This window comes from Engystomops pustulosus, chromosome 3, assembly GCF_040894005.1.
Source record: "Engystomops pustulosus chromosome 3, aEngPut4.maternal, whole genome shotgun sequence".
Taxonomy (NCBI): Eukaryota; Metazoa; Chordata; class Amphibia; order Anura; family Leptodactylidae; genus Engystomops; species Engystomops pustulosus.
Genome location: NC_092413.1, coordinates 45,836,754 through 45,856,895, shown reverse-complemented (window position 1 = coordinate 45,856,895; position 20,142 = coordinate 45,836,754). Strand labels below are relative to the sequence as shown.

The window sequence follows — 20,142 nt, the reverse complement described above, 5'->3', positions numbered from 1 at the left end:
CTATATGACAGATGTCAAGGATGTAATCAATGACATTTTAGAAGAAAATACAGCGCAGACCTTGGACTCCAATTCCACATGAAAACTGATTTCTGCAGATTTTAAAGTGCACAGCATCAGATTCCCAGCTCCTAAGGATGTCCCAGAGTCTTTTTTCTAATTTTTGGTGAAAACTGAATGCTGGGAGCACTATTATTGTAGAACCCACAATATTCAGACAGAGGTGATTGCTAGGCAGCAGGCTGCTGACAGGCACCATAACAGAAACAGTCACAAGCAGGATAACAGCCATAGGCAAGTACTAGGTCTCCCACTGTGACAGGGGTCCAAGAACTAGGAAGCAATTACTAACAGACAAATAGTCTGGGCTGTTTAAGGAATTTGTTAATGATGTCAGGTAGTTTTCAGTACAGTTCACCCCAAAAATGGATTGTACAGACTGGTCCTCCCCACCCAGGTCTGATACATGTGAGTTGAGCCCTATGGAATGTCCCACCCCATCTATATCATGTATACCACTACTGTACTACCAGGGGGAAACTAAGGTGACGCTCCCTCTCACACTAGAAACTTTTATACTGATACTTAGATCATTACAGAATAGGATGACATGTAGATCACATACTATGGCAGCCATTATTATAGAACATGTCATGTGATAGTTACTCAGGTGCACACCTGTAAGTGAGCAGGGACCAGAGCACCTACACAGGGTTAATAGTGCCTCCCAGGGTTACACAGACATTCGGATCAGATATGAAGAAGTACAATGGACGCCAGGGCACAGAACTCAGTCTGTGATCACATGAGAACACAAGTGAAACTGTACACAACGTCTCAATTCTGCAGAACATAAACCCAACCACATGATGTGTGCACTGGAATCAGGAAGTGCCAGTGCGGTACCGCAGCTCATAAGTAACAAGACGCATCAGTTGTGTACCTTGTTGGGGCCGCTCTCTTCTACAGCCAGGGAGGCCATGCCGGTGCCGGACACCTCGATGTATGTAGTCGGCAGAACTTACTGAGCGCAAGGACTTTCCTTCCTGACCTAAAGTGCACACTGCACCGGCAGCACACAGAGCTCAGGCCACGCCCACTGCCTCCAGGGCCTCCCCCGACTGTGTAGCCACGCCCATAACAAGACGTTATACGCCTATCCCCGGACAGGCCACGCCTCTTATGGAACTTGTGTCAGGAGCTTGTTCCGCTTTGCAGTCTGTGAAAACTTCGTAGCTCCACCTATTTCTTGACCACGCCCACTACAATAGTAACTTTATTGACAAGGCTAGGCCATCTTATGAGGAAGAGCCTTGTATCATTCATGGAGAACATGAGGAAACTGATTCTTTATACTATTATATGACTTCCTCTATTTCTGTATTTATAATAATAGCAGCCACCAGTAACACACGTAAAACGCATATAACACATGTAGTAACACACATGTAACACACATCTCCTACATTGGAATGAGATATACACATATTACACTATGTGCACAGATAGCACATGAGTCGCTGTTTTTCATGAAGATTTGATGTTTTTCTTTTAAACACAGCAAAACGCCCGGTGCTGGTTCCTGATAGCCTGCGTCTCTGTGCAAACCCATGTACAATGCGGACAAGCCCCTTTCATTGTGTTTGAATTGAGTTTAAAAGCGCAGTTGAAATGCGACGCATGAACGCAACATTAGATTCTCAAACAGCCAAATGGTCTACCAACATAACTGAGCCCCGATAAGACTATATATGTCTTTATGTGTTACTGGGGTAACGCCGTGTTTATATGTATTACTGGGGGTGACGCTGTGCATATATGTGTTACTGGGGGTGGCGCTGTGTATATATGTGTTACTGGGGGTGGCGCTGTGTAAATAAATGTGTTACTGGGGTTGGCTTTGTGTATATGTGTTACTGGGGGTGGCGATGTGTATATAAAGGTGTAACTGGGGGTGGCGCTGTGTATATGTATTACTGGGGGTGGCGCTGTGTATATATGTGTTACTGGGGGTGGCGCTGTGTATATATGTATTACTGGGGGTGGTGCTGTGTATATATATGTGTTACTGGGGGTGGCGCTGTGTATATATGTATTACTGGGGGTGGCGATGTGTATATAAATGTGATATTGGGGGTGGCCCTGTGTATATATGTACTACTGGGGGTGGCTCTGTGTATATAAATGTGTAACTGGGGGTGGCACTGTGTATGTATGTGTTACTGGGGGGGCACTGCGTATATATGTGTTACTGGGGGGGCACTGCGTATATATGTGTTACTACAGGTGGCGCTGTGTATACATGTTTTACTGGGGGTGGCGATGTGTATTTAAATGTGTTACTGGGGATGGCGCTGTGTATATAAATGTGTTACTGGAGGTGGCGCTGTGTATATATATGTGCTACTGGGGGTGGCGCTGTGTATATATATATGTGCTACTGGGGGTGGCGCTGTGTATATGTATTACTGGGGGTGGTTCTGTGTATATATATGTGCTACTGGGGGTGGCGCTGTGTATATGTATTACTGGGGGTGGTTCTGTGTATATATATGTGCTACTGGGGGTGGCGCTGTGTATATATGTTTTACTGGGGGTGGCAATGTGTATATAAATGTATTACTGGGGGTGGCGCTGTGTTTATAAATGTGTTACTGGGGGTTGTGCTGTGTATATAAATGTGTAACTGGGGGTGGTGACGTGTATATCAATGTGTTACTGGGGGTGGCGCTGTGTATATAAATGTGTTACTGGGGGTGGCGCTGTGTATATAAATGTGTTACTGGGGGTGGCGCTGTGTATATAAATGTGTTACTGGGGGTGGCACTTTGTATATAAATGTGTTACTTGGGGTGGCGCTGTGTATATAAATGTGTTACTAGGGGTGGCTCTGTGTATATATGTGTTACTGATGGTGGCGCTGTGTATAAATAAATGTGTTACTGGGGGTGATGCTGTGTATATATAAATTTGTTACTGGGGGTGGCGCTGTGTATATAAATGTAGTAAATAGCCAGCCAGCCCCCTGTAGTACATAGTCTGCCCCCCTGTAGTATATTACCAGCCTACCACCCGTAGTATATTGTCAGCCTACCGCCCTGTAGTATACAGCCAGCCCCCTGCAGTATATTGCAGGCCAGCTCCGTTTAGTATATAGCCATCCCTGTTTAGTATATAGCCAGCCCACTTGTAGTATATAGCCAGCCAGCCCCCTGTAGTATATAGGCAGCCCCCTGTAGTATATAGCCAGCCCACTGTACTATATAGCCAGTCAGCCAGCCCTCTGTAGCCGACCAGCCTCCTGTATTATATAGCCAGTCAACCAGCCCCATGTACTATATAGCCAGTGAGCCAGCTCCCTGTAGTATATAACCAGCCAGCCCCCTGTAGCATATAGCCAGCCCCCTGTAGTATATAGTCAGCCCCCTGTAGTATATAGCCAGTCATCCAGCCCCCTGTAGTATATAGCCAGCCTCCTGTAGTATATAGCCAGCCAGCCCCCTGTAGTAGATAGCCAGTCAACCAGCCTCATGTAGTATGTAGCCAGTCAACCAGCCTCATGTAGTATGTAGCCAGTCAACCAGCCTCATGTAGTATGTAGCCAGTCAACCAGCCTCATGTAGTATGTAGCCAGTCAACCAGCCTCATGTAGTATGTAGCCAGTCAACCAGCCCCATGTAGTATATAGTCAGTCAACCAGCCCCATGTAGTATATAGCCAGTCAACCAGCCCCATGTAGTATATAGCCAGTCAACCATCCCTATGTAGTATATAGCCAGTCAACCAGCCCTATGTAGTATATAGCCAGTCAACCAGCCTCATGTAGTATATAGCGAGTCAACCAGCCCCATGTAGTATATAGCCAGTCAGCCAGCCCCTTGTAGCATATAGCCAGCCAGCCCCCTGTAGCATATAGCCAGACAGCCCCCTGTAGTATATAGCCAACCCACTGTAGTATATAGCCAGCCAGCCCCCTGTAGTATATAGGCAGCCCCCTGTAGTATATAGCCAGCCCACTGTACTATATAGCCAGTCAGCCAGCCCTCTGTAGCCAACCAGCCTCCTGTATTATATAGCCAGTCAACCAGCCCCATGTACTATATAGCCAGTCAGCCAGCCCCCTGTAGTATATAACCAGCCAGCCCCCTGTAGCATATAGCCAGCCCCCTGTAGTATATAGTCAGCCCCCTGTAGTATATAGCCAGTCATCCAGCCCCCTGTAGTATATAGCCAGCCTCCTGTAGTATATAGCCAGCCCCCTGTAGTAGATAGCCAGTCAACCAGCCTCATGTAGTATGTAGCCAGTCAACCAGCCTCATGTAGTATGTAGCCAGTCAACCAGCCTCATGTAGTATGTAGCCAGTCAACCAGCCCCATGTAGTATGTAGCCAGTCAACCAGCCTCATGTAGTATGTAGCCAGTCAACCAGCCTCATGTAGTATGTAGCCAGTCAACCAGCCCCATGTAGTATATAGTCAGTCAACCAGCCCCATGTAGTATATAGCCAGTCAACCAGCCCCATGTAGTATATAGCCAGTCAACCAGCCCCATGTAGTATATAGCCAGTCAACCAGCCCCATGTAGTATATAGCCAGTCAACCAGCCCCATGTAGTATATAGCCAGTCAACCAGCCCCATGTAGTATATAGCCAGTCAACCAGCCCTATGTAGTATATAGCCAGTCAACCAACCTCATGTGGTATATAGCCAGTTAACCAGCCCCATGTAGTATATAGCCAGTCAGCCAGCCCCTTGTAGCATATAGCCAGCCAGCCCCCTGTAGCATATAGCCAGACAGCCCCCTGTAGTATATAGCCAACCCACTGTAGTATATAGCCAGCAAGACCCCTATAGTATATATCCAGTCAGCCAGTGCCCTGTTGTATATAGCCAATCAACCAGCCCCATGTAGTATATAGGCAGTCAGTCAGCACATAAAAAAATAGACTGAGTACTCAACATTCCGACGCCCCGGGCAGCTCCTCTTCTACCTTCAGAGTTTGTGCACTGACGGGGCTGTACCTTATACCTGAGTATAAGCCGAGTGGGTCGTTTTAAACGCGGCTTATAAAGCACTAGCAACATTTACTTTAGTGAAAAAATCTGGCCCTGCTCACACCAATGACCAAACACGTTCAGGGACACAAACATGGGCAGGTACAAGATCTTTTGCGCCTCGGGTAGCCCTCGCATGCATGGCCTGTGAAATTTAAAGACGTGTGTATGGGCCCATAGAAGCAAATGAGGATGTGCGCTGGCTGTAGAAAATTCGACTTTCACACTGGCTCATTTTTTTCTGTGTAGGTGTATTGCTTATGTTATTGATGTCACTGGCTGCTGAAAAAAATGTAAAACAAAATTTTATTTTAAAGTTGAAAGTTTAAAAATGTAATCTGCAGGGGAGCCTTTGCTTTAGTCTATAACCCACAAGCGTGTCTGCAACAAATTCAAATCTAACTCGTATCTGTGCTTGTCAAAATGTCCATCCAGAACATTCAGAGACCGAAATCTGAGCCCAGCATGTCAGTTCAGTTCCTGTCTCTGAAGGTGCGTTCACGCATTCCGCTAGCGTCGCCTTCATAACGTGACGCTAGCGCACAGGGGGCGGGGCTTGTGTCAATCGCATATTAGTTTCCAGAGAAACGCATGCGATCAGGTTATCGATTGCATGCGTTTCCCAGGAAATGCATATGCAATCGGCCCGAGCCCCGCCCCCCTGTGCGCTAGCATCGCGTTATGATCACGAGGCTAGAGGAACGTGTGAACGCCCCCTGAGTGTTAGGGACTTGGTTGCATCAGACTCTCTTGTGGGTTCTAGGCCTCAGGCTGGTGGATGATGGTGGATTGTACAGAATCCTATATTTGGCACTGTGGGTGGTCCATGAGGATCTCGCATCACATTCAGGCAAAATTTTTGGTAAGATTGGGCAGCAGCAAAGAATAAAGTTATTTAACTCCACATATAATTGTTGTATCCGTAGATAGGACACGCTGCCAGGCAATCACTGCTTCTCTCAATAAGTGAACGGCTGGTGCCACACGCACCGCTTTGTCTGCGTTTGCAGAGTTGCATTGGGGGTATTAATATTGGAGCGGTTGGCCAAAGTAAGGGGAATTGTGCTATGAAGGGACCATCAAGGTCGATATTATACTATGCTTGTTGGTGAGACAATGGGCATGGTTTATTAAAAGGGGGATGGGCTTTTTGTCCCTCTTTCTCTCGCCCAAAAAATGGAAGGTATGGTTTACATGTAAAACTCGGGGTGCTTGTTAGGCCGCGGTCACACGTACCACTAGGCGTCCGTTCATAACGTGAAGCTAGCGCACAAGGGGCGGTCCTCGGCCCGAACGCACATGCGTTTCTAGAGAACCGCATGCGATTGATAAGCCGATCACCGCCCCTTGTGCGCTAGCGTCGCGTTATGAACAGACGCCTAGCGGTACGTGTGACCACGGCCTTACAGATTGCATGTGTTTGAAACGTGTATGGGATGGAGCCGAGCTCCGCCCCCTTAATAATAATTCTTTATTTATATAGCGCACACAGATTACAACGCTGGACAGAGCTTGCCAATTCGGTCCCTGTCTCCATGGGGCTCGCAATCTAAACAAGCTACAAGTATGTTTTGGAGTGTGGGAGGAAACCGGAGGAAAACCATGCAAACATGGAGAGAACATACAAACTATTTGCAGATATTGACCTGCATTGCATATCTACATGTGTGACCACCCTTTTAAACGATAACATGACAGTAACTCTCAGAATGTATTTTATTTTACAGAATTTTCTGCTTTATTTAAAAAAAATGCCAACAAATGAAAAATAATTAGGGCTCTGTGCAAAACTGCGATATTCTGTTCATTAAGGGGTTGGAGTGTCTTCTCAGCAAGTAAGGTGACACCTTCTACAAGGTTTCGGCAATATTAGGCTTGGGTGGACCATGCAGGGAGTGGACACGCGTTTTTGAGGGATTGTAGCGACACAGAGGCCACAGGTCACACACACAGGTAACGCGCCACCAAGCGGCCGCCGCCATCCGCTACCAATCACAGCGCTCACAGGCGCCTCGCGTAGCTTTTGCATTATGGGTAATGTAGTCTTTCTTTGCAGGACGCGCGCGCTATTGCACCGAAACTGAAACTACATTACCCAAGATGCAGTTGTCATCAAAGTCATGGCCGATGACTGGGAATGTGACTAGATGGCTTATGCTGCATTTCTAGGCGGGTAAGTGACGGGCGGGTGTACAGGATGATCTGATATGTGAACACTTGCGCGGAGTGATAGAGGCTGCTCTGTTCTATACATTCACCGCAGCTGCAGAGGTTCTTATGGACACTACCTGATCGGGAATATAATGGAGACTATAGGAAGTAATGACAACCTGTCAGGAGTATTAGGGACAATTAACCCCCCGTGTCATGTTCTTAAGTGCCATGTATTCCCATGGTAAGCCTGTCTACCCATGGAGGGACTTTGAGTGACGTGTATAAACTGCTGCCGCTTAATGCCCCTGGCTTCATCTATCCAGAGAGACGCCCCCTACCTGTCAGGGTTGAATTGCAGCAATATGTCGCTGCTTTCCTGCACATGTAACTGTCATCAAAACATTCACAGCATAGCCCGGGTGTACTGCCCCGACTTCACTGTGGATGGGCGCAGCCGTATATCGCGGACACATGGGGGGAGATTTATTCTCGTGCACCACTTTCTTGCCCCTGAAATATTGGCAATGCCTAGCGGACCTCCAAGCATTGCCTGAATAGACGTCTTTTACACCTGGGCAGGATCTTGACAAAGCCGGGCAGCTGCGCTGTGAAAGATAGGTCAGGTCCTATTCTGCCCATGGATACACTCAACCTAAACGCTATAGTTTAAAGGGAGTCTGCCACCTCCACAAAGCGCTATAATCTGATGTAGACGAGAAATGCAGTGTTATTTCCAACAAAACTTTAGGCCTGAAGGGTTACTGAACAGACCCGATTTTAGCGCACGTCAATGGGATTTTTAATTGATACATAAAACCTCAGTTGCAGAATGAGTGTCCTGTCACTTGGTTGAGGCAGGCGATTCACAGAATACATATAAACCCATTCATTTCATTTTAAACTAATCCTTGTACAAACTACGAAGCTGCACCAGAAATCCACGGGTCAACCTCAGATTCTTGTCATGGAAATAAAACTCAGACTTTGATCTGATTCCTGTCTTTACTTATCATTTTTGTTACCATTGTGTGTCTTCTGGATTGGAAAGTATTTAAAAGAAAAATAGAAACTTTATTAATTTTTTTTGTTTTTACCCCATTATCACCAACGCTTGTTTTCAGCTTAATGACCAGACTCTATTTTTAGTGTCTTTTTCAAATTTTCTTCTATGTGAAATAGTTGCATGATGGAGCGGTTTCCCCAGGGTGGGGCAGGGGGAACCACTGCTCACAGACCACTCCCATGGGACACAGGACACAGCTCTGCAGAGAGAAAAGTAACCTTTCATCAACTTTTCTTTTCATCGGAAAAAGCCAGTTTTATTATAAAAACCACTTTGGCAATGTGCACACTATTCTCTATGGGGACATGGGGTAGTCAGTTCAAGGGCTCCTGATGACAGGTTCCCTTTAAAAGTCAGAATAGACCTTTGGGAACTTGAATTTAACTTTTCTACTGTGCCTGGGGTTGCTGGTGTTGTAGAGAAATGCAGTGAGCTTTCCAAGATCGTGTATCTGGTGTGCTGGCAGTCGGCGGTATTCATTAGGGGGCGTGCCGACACACCCCCAGCACGATTCATAAGGGGGCGTCCCTCTGGTATACATCATATACTGTGGAAATCGTAGGATGGAATGACGCTGCAATGTACCTTCTTCCATCCTGCTAAGTGACGTTTATGCTGAACCAAGGGTATTAGAGGCTTTGGGTGATGGATGTAACAGTATTGCATCCACCCCCAGCCTCCGCTGAGTGTACATTCTGGGAGGTCATCAGTAATGTCACAGGTTAGTGTATAATTTTTTAGCTCATAACTGGAGTGTCATTTATTAGGCTTGACCATTTGTTTTTGTTTGTTTTTTTTTTCGTGAATTTTTGTAACTTTGTTTCTTTTCCTACAGCACATTAATCCTCTTTCTTTAGCAAGTCGCTATTGTTGTTGTTGACAATGAAACCGCTTCAGCTACTGGGCAGACATTGCAATAGACTGGTTAATGCTCTGCCCCATCCACTCCTCTCGGTTTTCTTATCTACATCCTGTAGTATCCTCAGCAGGAAGAAAAAATTGAATGGTTATGAATACGTCGACCAGGAGAAATATGCAGATTTAGTTCGTACAGTAACCACTTCCAAAACCAGTTCTCAGACCCCCGAGAGGATATTTGAAGAAGACAGTTTCTTGTATGGTAAAGTAATGAGATCGAAGGGTCCATTACAAGAATCGGAACCAAAGGTCCCTCAGAATCGCATTCCGTTAAATAATCCTAATAAAGTCCTTTTGGCTGTGGAGAAGACTGATCCCAACATCCCAGTGAAAATCGGCCTCCCAGGGAAAAGCCAAATGACCAATGGTAGACTGCCAAGTGTCACCCGAATCCTTCAGCAGACCATGCCCATGGAGCAGGCCTTCTATTTGGAAAGGTGGAAACAGAGGATGATCATGGAGCTAGGAGAGGAAGGCTTCATAGAGTACACGGCAGGTATACATACTGTACATACATGTCAATATTATGGGTAACAAGGATTTCATTTGACTTTTTGTAGGTGTATTTGTTAAGGAATGGCTGGAAGTGAAGTTTCTGAGTCTGTTTGAGAGGGAGTCTGTCATCAGCCTTGACCATAGGTAAAGGTCCTGGAGGGCTGTGGAATCATACCTTTGCGTATGTATTGAGTAGCAGCAGGAGAGTGAGACATGAATTTTTATTCCAGGTGTGCAAGTGCTCTGTGTGGGTCTTCCAGGCTGAGGAGCTTTCTGCTCTTTACAATCAACAGTTCTGCATCTCCCCTCGAATCATAATCCCAGAGGGTAAGAGGCTGTGGAGCAGCAGAGAGCGGAAAGACCTAAAAGACCTATCCAGAGCCCTTACAAGAGCTGCACAACTGAATTATAACTTCACTTTTTCACTTTCCTGTGACTAATAACATACACAAAGGTAAGATTAGACAGATATCCTGGGCCAATACCGAACACTGGGAGAGATCTATCAATCTGACTGTATACCAGAATTCTGGAGGAACTTGCACCTGAGATGCTGTGTGCCACAAGGTTTTAAGGCCATTTTTCCAACTGTAAATTGGAGTGGCCTAGCCCATGCACCAGAAAATACCGTCAGAAACTAGACCAAGAAATAGAAACTACTCCGGGTATATCATCCATCTTGAAATATCTGGCGTACAATACGACTGTGGAGTATAACTCTGCACTGGTCTATTCACAAACACTTTTTATACATCAGCTTCGCATGGTCAGAAGTTCTGACAGGTTCCCTTTAAACGTAAAGGTTATTTAAAAATGTTTAAGGTGTAGCAGGGAGCTTATAACATTATAAAGAAAAATAACCTTATGTACCTGTTGCAGTATCTCCCATTCCAGTGCAGCATGTCAGGTCCCCTGGGCTCACAAGCAGAAGTATTGATGAGATAATGACACATCTATTCCTCACATGACCATTCAGCCAGTCACTGGCCTCAGTAGTTATATGTAAATGACTGGCACGTGACTGCTGAGTCCAGTGAAAGGCTGAGCTGTCATGTAAGTGATGCAAATGTGAATATCTTTTCTGGTCCAACAAAGACCAGAACCCCCAGAAGGACCATTCTCTGCAGTGTTTGATTGGAAGATCCATTTAATAGGCAGAAAAAAAATTCTTTATTTATTTTATTCATTTAGTAAAGGGCTATTTGTTCTCTGATTCAATTTAAAATTCTCAGAAAGCCCTTTAACTTTATGGCTTATTTCTATCTACGTTGTGTATTCTGATCATCTGTTTAATTCCTTCCAAGCTGTGTTCTCACAAGGAAAGCTCTTCCATGCTCAACTCGAGGACTTGCTTTTGTCTAAGGAACCTTACACCCCGAAACCAGATGATACGGAACAACTGGTTGGCTATATGAACAGTGTAGACCATGTGCTGCCTGATATTGTTGGAGTCCGGACGCTGGAGAGCGCAGTTCTGCATTCAGAGCTCCAGTACTTGGGCTTTGTAGACTGTGTGGCTAAGTATAGGTAAGTTACATTGTGTTATTTTAAAAAGGGAAACTTTTTAGTTGAATGGGTGTATTTGTTTCATGGTATATCCACTGGATTGTATATATAAATGTCAGATAGATGTAAATCCCACCTTTGGAATCCAAATCTGTTTCCAGCATACGACTGATGTGACATCGGCCGCAACAAACTTGGGCTACTTTCACTTTTTTCACTTGAATTGGGTTTAGTAACTCAATTCCAGCACAGGGGGGTGGGGAGGGGGGGTAGGAGCTTTCTGAAGCATATGCGCATAGACTTAAACATTTGTGTTTGGGAACAAGTAACGTGTTTTGTCTTGTTTATCAGCATAAGGGTGATTGCACACGTGGCGTTTTGAACGCGTTTTTGGGCCGTGCGTTTACGTGTAGCTCCTTATCACCCTTCCCCTTGTGCTTGAATTTTGTTTCCAAATGCAGGGTGTGAACACAGCCTCAAGGGACCCTCATCAGGTTATACTCCCGTTCATACAATAGCACTATAACATGTTTGTATGGCACCTTTTATGAGCTCAAAAAGGGAGGTTTCTGTTTATGAGGTGAAAGAGGATAGTCATATATCCCAGACTAATTATTCATTAGCATTAATATTATAATATTTAAATCAAATTAGAGAAAATGAATGAATATATATTAAACTTTCGCCGCACCATGACATTCCCCAACGTCACAGTGCCGCGACGAGTGTATAACGAGGGCTCACAGGCGTAATGCAGCAAACACTGACTAACACCCAAAATCAAAGCTCAAGCAATTGCAGATGTTGAATTAAATGCCAGTGGCTATCGTGGGCCGGATCGTCAAACACCCCCTTTGTGATGTCATCGGGGGAGGGGGTGTAAATCCATTGCTGTGTCAGCTCGTGGTACACTGTTCTAGATCAGTGAGGAGATCCCCCAAATACTGAAAGGCAGTATATGTCAGGATCAATCAGACCACCTAGGGCAGTGATACAAACCTTTTAGGGAGTGAGTGCTGAAACTACAAGAAAAAGCCACATATTTTTCACTAAGTGCCGAATTAACTCAAAGGTTTTAAACATATTGGCATCCTGAGGACAGCCTTGCACTAGAAAGAAGGGGAAATTCAGATTATTATTGTAGTTTCCCTTTAAGGTTCCCTTAACAGGATGAATCACAGGTCTGGAGAAGGGACTACAATGATAATCAAGCTCTGTCGCACCTCCTTGGTCCTTCTGCACTTCAAGTCACTTTAAAACAGCGCTGAATGTGGCACGTCTTGGGATTCCTATGAAAGCAAGAGGAGGTCTTGAGTCGTGAATGGTGACCTTTGTGCCGGGTGATGGCCTGGGTGCCCACAGAGAGGACTCTGAGTGCCACCTCTGGCACCCGTGCCATAGGTTCGCCACCACTGTCTTAGGGAGTCTAAAAATACAGTAGAAAAATAAAATTTGAATAAATACAAATCACCACCCTCCCCTTCCATAGAATTGATATAAAAACAATACAAATGAAATCACAAATTTGTGAGATATCATCAAAATATAAAAAATGGTTACTCCTGGCGTGAACCCAATAACGTGAAATAGTGCCTGACTGTCCGAATTGCCACTCCCCCCCCCCCCCCCCAAAATAAAATAAAATTATTTTAATTAAAAATTGAACTGAAGTTTATGTAGTCCCCCAAATGATAGCAATGAAAACATCATCCCATCCCTCTAAAAATGACACCTTACACAGCTCCGTACAGTTAAGTATGAAAAACATTTTGGAAGAATGAAAATTTTTTTTATTTCTATTCTATTTCTCTATGAATTTGTTTTTTTAAATCTATTAAACATATAATAAAACCTAGATAAATTTGTTATCTCAGCGAATACCCGGGAGGTGTCATTTGGAGCGCACAGTGAAAGCAGAAAAACGGAGCCCAAAAGAAAATGGCTCAAATGTGGGTTTTAATTTTTTCCATCATGCCAGTATACGGCATGGAATATTACATAATATCACTAGCAAGTACAATTTGTTACGCAGAAAACAAGCACTTATTCAGCTCTGCACACAGAAATATAAAAAAGTAGGGAGTGAAAAATGGAAACACAAAAATGAAAGGGTCTTGTCCTTAAAGGGAACGTACGACCACGATTCTACCTATAAAGGTAGAACGGGTGCTAGATGGATGTATGGGACGTGAGGATAGCCCTTTTTTAGAGCTAATCCTCACGTCCCCGCGATTTTTATAAAATCTTTAATACCCTAATATGTACATTTTCTAAAGAGGCTACTGGGGAGTGGAGTAGCCGGATATGAGGCTACACTTCACTGTTACTCCACGCCCCAGTAGCCTCTTCTCCTCCTACCCTGACATCTTCAGCCCGCAGCTCCTCGTAGCTGCACGCCCATGTCTGCGAAGACACCGTTCTGGGCATGCTCTGGAGCTACTGCGCATCCGGCTTCTCAGACGAGGGCGCACAGCTACGAGGAGCTGCGTGACGAAGATGTCAGGGTAGGAGGAGAAAAGAGGCTGCTGGGGCAGGGAGTAGCAGCGATGTGTAGCCTCATGTCCGACTACTCCACGCCCCAGTATCCTCTTAAGCAAATTTACATATTAGGGTATTAAAGTTATAAAATTATATTGGGGACATGAGGATTAGCTTACCTCACCTCCCACCTACCTCTATAGGTAGAATCGTGGTGGTAGGTTCCCTTTAAGGGGTTAAAATACATCTATATTTAAATCCAGCAGCTTGTCCTATTTCCAGCACATGTTACAAGTAGAATCAAACCTTTCTTTCTCTGTATGTTTTTTTAAAAGCCATATGCACAATGTCCGTTTTTCCGCAGGGGGAAGTTGTGTGTGATCGACTGGAAAACCTCTGAAAAACAGAAACCCACCTTAAAGAACACGTTTGATAATCCACTGCAGGTGGCTGCATATATCGGAGCAATCAATCATGACAGTAATTATAACTTTCAGGTAAGCGATTGGGAAATTTCATGTAACTATACGCCTGTGTCAGCACAAAATCATAGTCAGATATCTTATAAATGTGGTGCCTATAGTCGGAGTCTGGAAAGCATCATTTACCTTTATCAGATTTTACCATATTGTTTAGTTTTATAGTGAACACAGCCAGGATCCCAGGAAACATTATTAAAGCACATCTGCCACCAGAATTAACAATTATGCAAATGAGCCTGATGGGCTCTTAACTCAATTAACATCTATGGAGCCCAGAGCCCCTCAGCTTAATTTGCATAATTTTTAGAGCCTTTTTTTAAGTTAAAAACCAAGACATAAGAAGCTAAAAGAGCTAATCCCGCCAGTGTGTGCTTGGTTTACAGTCCTTCATCCTGGTGGCAGATTTCCTTTCATGGCTTCTGTGCCTACTATTTACGTTGTGTTGACCCTATAAGAGTGGGAAAGAAAGATTTAAAGCGGTTTTCCCAGTATCTTGTGAACTAGCTGATTCGTGGGGGACCCATTGGGAAGACCCACAAGGATCAGAATAACAGGGGTCTGTTGTGCTCCCAAATGAGCAGATGGTCACACATGTGCCTGCTGCACTATTCATCTAGCTGGCCAATCATAGCCATGGATAGTTGCTAGTGGTATCCATTTGCCGCACTGGCTGTTCGCATACCAATCTGGTAATATGCCTGGATAAGCCGGCCGAACTCTGAACCCAAACTTCGGGTCCGCCAATTCCTAGTCTTGATCTATAAGGTTCCATGTATCCCAAATTAATCGAGAATCCAGTTGTACATTCGTACTACCGCTCCATTTACTGTCTATGGCACTGATTGAAGAAGCAGAGTTAGGCCAGCGCCACACGTGGCGTTTTGAACCTGTTTTTGGGCCGTTTTTAAGCAGACCGTTAAGATCATTGGTAAAACCAGTCAAAAATGAATGCGTTTTCAAAAATCGCATAGGTTTTTTTAATGCATGCGCTTTTTACAGGCTTAAAAATGGCCCAAAAACGGGTTCAAAATGCCACATGTGTATATCTTGTTGGACAACCCCTTAGCAGTGCTGTGGGGGTGTATGGAGAGCGCTCACATGCTGAACTCTCTCCATGCACAGCTGCTGTTACCTGTTACTGCCAGGGTTGGTGGCAGTTAACCTGTTGAGTGCCACGGTTGAACCCCCCCCTTACGTTATCGGATGGTGGCTATTGGTTACCATGATAGCTTACATTCTCATGTATAATGATCTCCATTATCATCCTATCAGAGATCATCAGTAAAGTTTCTATATACTGCAATACCGTAGTAATGTGGTGTATAGTATGAGCACTCAGACCCTGCAGGGTTACAGTACCCGATAGGGTCTGAAAAAATAGTTAAAAAAAATTGATTTTTAAATTTTTTAAAAAAAAGTTAAAATCAAACAGTAAAAATCATAAACCTGATCAAAAAATGATAATTCTGCCTGTGAACAGCTCCTAAATGATTGAATCAACACTTTTTCGCCATTTTTCCAACCATGAATATTTGAATAAAAAATTATCAGTCATATTCGTTTCAAATTAATAGAAGTTAATACACCAGCACATACCACAAAAAATGACACCTTACATAGGTCTGTACACCAAAGTGTAAAAAAGTAATTGGCCTCAGAATTTTGCAAAATGGCAAATATTGTTTTTGTACAAAAGATTAAAATTTTTTAAAATGTAATAAAACCTTTATAAATTTGCTATCCATGTGATCGTAGCAACACAAAGAATAAAGAAGTCTCATTTGAAGCAAAGAATAAAAGACATTAAACAGAGCCCACAAAAAAGGCCCAATATGTTGTTTTTTGTTTTTTTTTGTCAATTTCACCGCACTTGGAATTTTTTTCCAGCTTTCCAGTACATTGCATGGAATATTATATGGTGCCACTAAAAACTACAATTTGTCCTGCAGGATAACAAGCCCAGAGTATTATCAATACAAGGTTTACATCCTGCTGTTGTCACAAGAATTATCTGCCTGATTAGAACGTTTAAAAGTCTTTAATATCTTTATTCAAAATATAATTAAGAGTCTGCTAGAAATAGCCATAAGTATTTATTCAGGCTTTTCTAGGTACACCTTCAGATGGCAATCCAAACACATATGTGCCAACCGAAGTCTGATAACCCGCGCCAAGAAACAAGTAGGCGCAATCACAGGAGCACAGGCCCCGCTGTAACACCTATTATCAGTGTTTGTATATAGTAGGTCTGTCTCAATTATGTCCCTGTCTGACGTGTTTCTGCCTCGACCCTACTGATTGATGCGTCATCAGAGGCATACCAGAATACACTTGGACATACAACACTTATTTAGCGATTGCCCTAGCTGCCCGATATTGCATTGGCATTGCAGCTAGAGCCTGCTCCACACACACACACACCCAGCACTGTTGCGGCCGTGGGCATTGCCTGTAAGGGTTGTGCTCAGTAGAAAAAACACAGCGCATGCGCTGGTACCATTACCCGGACTGACTATGGCCGTGTGCATAGAACCCAATGGATCATATTGAGCGAGAGACTTTCATCTGTAATATAGAGATCAGGACCCCTGAAAGGTCATTGGTGGTTGATTTTGTTTTGCAGGTGGATTGTGGTCTTATAGTCATCGCCTATAAAGATGGGTCACCTGCTCACGCCCATTTTTTGGACTCGGATACGTGTTTGCACTACTGGGACAAATGGCTTTTACGATTAGAAGAATACAAAGAGAAAAAGGAGAAGCAATAACATAAGAGCACGGAATATAAACTCACTAGATGAAGGCGGCCATCATAAATCCTAATGCTCCTCCTGGGCATGAAATCAGTATGACATGTACGAGGACGCTGTCTACAACCACCTGCTGATTCTGAGAGATTATGGATTCTATAATGACTGATTTGAGGCATTTTATATAATTCAGATAATCTTAACCGTATAATAATTGGAACAGACAAGGGTTACATATTTTTGTATATTAAATTGACTGTTTTTAGGTGAATGGATCCTTTTATGTGCAGTACATAATCTGTATTTTGTATGAGGTACATGTACAAAGATTTATATTCTGACATAGAAGATGGGAATGGGGAGCTCATGGCATTAAGAATCTCATTGATGGTTAGTAAGAAGGGAAATGACGGTCCTCTCAGTGACGCAGGTGCACTGTAAGTACTTGTATGTAAGTATATTTCAGAAGACTTGTATAAGATGCACATTTTAGATATATGAAAAGAAAGGAAGACATTCCTGACATGTTTGAAAGTGGATCAGTACTGCCTCCTAGTGGTAACTGTTGTCCAATCTGTTCAATGAGAAATAATACATATAGGGTGGATGAAAATCAAATGGGAGTGGAGAGACAGGAGATTATTCATGAAATTATATTCACAAAATCCGCAGAAGATAAGGTGAGATTCCAAAGTTACACACAGAAATCCATATGTTCTGCAGAATTCCCCCCAAAAATTCACATTCAATCGTCATGTATTAGATGCAGATTCGCTTCTGCATTATGGACTGGACATAATTGAGGATTAGTTGTGAACTCTGCAATCGACTTCAGAATTAAAAAAAAAAAAAAAAAATCATAAAATTCAAACTACTTTTTTATACACGGCTTTAAATATTAGAGGTGGCTGGGGAAAAAATGGGCTCACAGCATCGCTGTTCATGTGTTCTTTATATTCTAAAGCCAAAACTAGAACTGGATGATAAGTTGTTTCCTAAAAAATAAGTAGTTATCCTAAAAACATTGTGTGCAGTGTGTGAATGAGGCATATATCTTATTTGTTCACCATGTTATACAGTATGTTATAGTACAGTGGTCTTCCCACCAGCATGTAGGGGATCAGGGTGTGTAGTCAGAGTGCGGCTACCATCCTCTAGGACTGACAGAGCCTTTTCTTCTGGTGGCCAGAATCCTTGTATTGGGACACACATACTCATCCTGCGGATATTGGATATGAGCCATTACTGCGAAAACCTCTTTAATAAGTCAGATCCTCCTTTCCTCCGACTAGTAGATCTGCACAGTCCACTACACCGTCCCAATCACACGTCGGAGAATAGGATATTTTACACATTAACTTCTATGAATACGCAGCTAAGAGTGGGACCCAGCCGTCTGAATAAACATGTAGTCAGCGGGGAAGACTTTAAAAACAGACATTTTATAACCGACCCTTTATATGACAATAAGATATTAGTCTGTGTCATTACTGAGTATAATAAGAATATTGATCATAACGAAGTATGAAAACATATTCTGATAACTACAAAGATCTGGAAGGAGGAGTTGGAGTTGACTGCTAATTTTGTGGAATAAATATTATTTTCATACAATGTTTTTCTTTATTAAATGTATTCTCTCAATTTCTATTCCTTGTGTTATTTCTTGTCACAAGGGAACGGGTGGAAGAAGTAGCCTCCAACAGCTCTTAGAATTTATCCCTGAAACTGGTTTATGAGGCGCTGGAAACTGAAGTCTTGATAACGCTTCCCATTTTATTTTTCTGCTAAAGGCCTTAAAGTTGGAAGGGACTCATATCGGACTTGCCAGAGCATGTAATCGGGTCCTACTAGCTGACTGGAAGACCTACACAAGTTGATGGAGCACACTGACTTCTATGGGAATTCTAGATTGTGACACAGTTGAGCCGACACACCGCAGTCTAGATACACCCCATATAATATATTGTCCACTCTTGTCTTGATCTTCAGAAGCTTTTTCTTACATATGTTTTATGCATACATCAGCAGCAAGACAAGAACATAGTCTAAATTTTAAATCAATCTCAAGGTATATCCACAGGATTGACGATAGCTCGTGGGACCCCTAAGAATCACGAGAACAGGCGTCGCACACACTTTACATAGACTGCCCGGAAATCCTTTATTCTTTTACAAACCAACGTACCCTAATCTAATTCAATGGGCGGTGTTCATTGTAGGGTTCTTGTTCACATGTTGAGTAGATCTGGAGACAAGGCACACACTAAAAAATGTTTTTTGCTTACTTATTGAATGCTTGTATCATTAGCCTTCGTCATAACTGAAACTTCTTTTTTTTGTTAATAGAAGATTTGACAGATCAAAAGAATTACAGTGTTTCTGTCATCTCAAACTTTATCAAGTGTGTCTGTGCAGTTCAGCAGTAGGATAATGTGGGTGAGGCAGATGCCCACAGGTTAAAAACGCAGTTGTCAGTATTCTGAATATTGCCTCATTTTATAAAAGTTTATTTCCTGGCTCCCTGCCAGATTCATGTGGTGAGTCCCAGGGGAAGTGCAGCAGACTGCCTGTATCTCAGTCTCCTCTTGTCCATACCCATCCAGATTCTTTTGCATCATGTGCATTGAGCTGGAGGGTATGGTGTGGAGGAGAGGAAGAATGCATCAAAACTAAGATACAGGTACACAGGCCGCTGCAGTTGCTCGCCACACGCTGCTGGCAGGGAGCAGAGTAATGTGAAAATAAGATTTATAAAGTACTGAAATGATGCAGAATGCTGTTAAAGAGGATCTGTCACCTGTAAAAACTGCACTAGGAGCTGCTTACTAAATTAAGCAGCTCCTAGTGCTACAACAGACAGAGCAGTGTTACACCGCTAGCGTTATCGGAACACTAACACTGCTGTGTCTGTTGTAGCACTAGGAGCTGCTTACTTTAAAATCAGCGTAGCAGGAGGCTATTGGAACCTGTCACCAGCTAGAAATGACATTCCTGGTGAGAGGTTTGCTATTAGCTCTAATGATGCGTCTGTTCAGAGATATATCATTGGTTAACACCAGAAAACCAGTTCCATTGGTATTCCTACAACCCAGTCCATAGCAGCGCCTCCGCATTGTGTATTATACATACTTCAGATCATGTGCCTTTTCTTCACTTTCTCTTCTACGGATCATTCTACTACACGTTGCTTTTTCTTTCATCTCTCTATAGACTCTTATTCCAGATTCTATGGGGGAGAT

At 43.4% G+C, this 20,142-nt stretch overlaps 2 protein-coding genes across 2 annotated transcripts in view; one reads left to right on the top strand and one right to left on the bottom strand.

Annotated features, from left to right (window-relative positions):
• Positions 1-1,130, bottom strand: part of SNX5 (sorting nexin 5) — a 49,719-nt gene extending 48,589 nt beyond the window's left edge. The window contains exon 1 of the mRNA XM_072140661.1: positions 944-1,130. Coding sequence (XP_071996762.1) covers positions 944-982 — 39 coding nt within the window. The 5' untranslated portion in view covers positions 983-1,130. The remainder of the gene's footprint in view (positions 1-943) is intronic.
• A 5,987-nt stretch (positions 1,131-7,117) lies between these two features.
• MGME1 (mitochondrial genome maintenance exonuclease 1) lies at positions 7,118-18,550 on the top strand. Its single transcript, XM_072140660.1, has 5 exons — positions 7,118-7,228; positions 9,108-9,686; positions 10,990-11,212; positions 14,034-14,166; positions 16,775-18,550. The coding sequence occupies exons 2-5, from the start codon at positions 9,155-9,157 to the stop codon at positions 16,916-16,918; spliced, it is 1,032 nt and encodes a 343-aa protein (XP_071996761.1). The 5' UTR covers positions 7,118-7,228; positions 9,108-9,154; the 3' UTR covers positions 16,919-18,550.
• Positions 18,551-20,142: the final 1,592 nt, after the last annotated feature.

Bases quoted from the DNA above. Each gene is read 5' to 3' on its own strand.
- MGME1 (XM_072140660.1), top strand. From the start codon at position 9,155: ATGAAACCGCTTCAGCTACTGGGCAGACATTGCAATAGACTGGTTAAT. The intron at 11,213-14,033 runs GTAAGTTACATT...GTTTTTCCGCAG, and splicing joins GACTGTGTGGCTAAGTATAG to GGGGAAGTTGTGTGTGATCG. The intron at 14,167-16,774 runs GTAAGCGATTGG...TTTGTTTTGCAG, and splicing joins ACAGTAATTATAACTTTCAG to GTGGATTGTGGTCTTATAGT.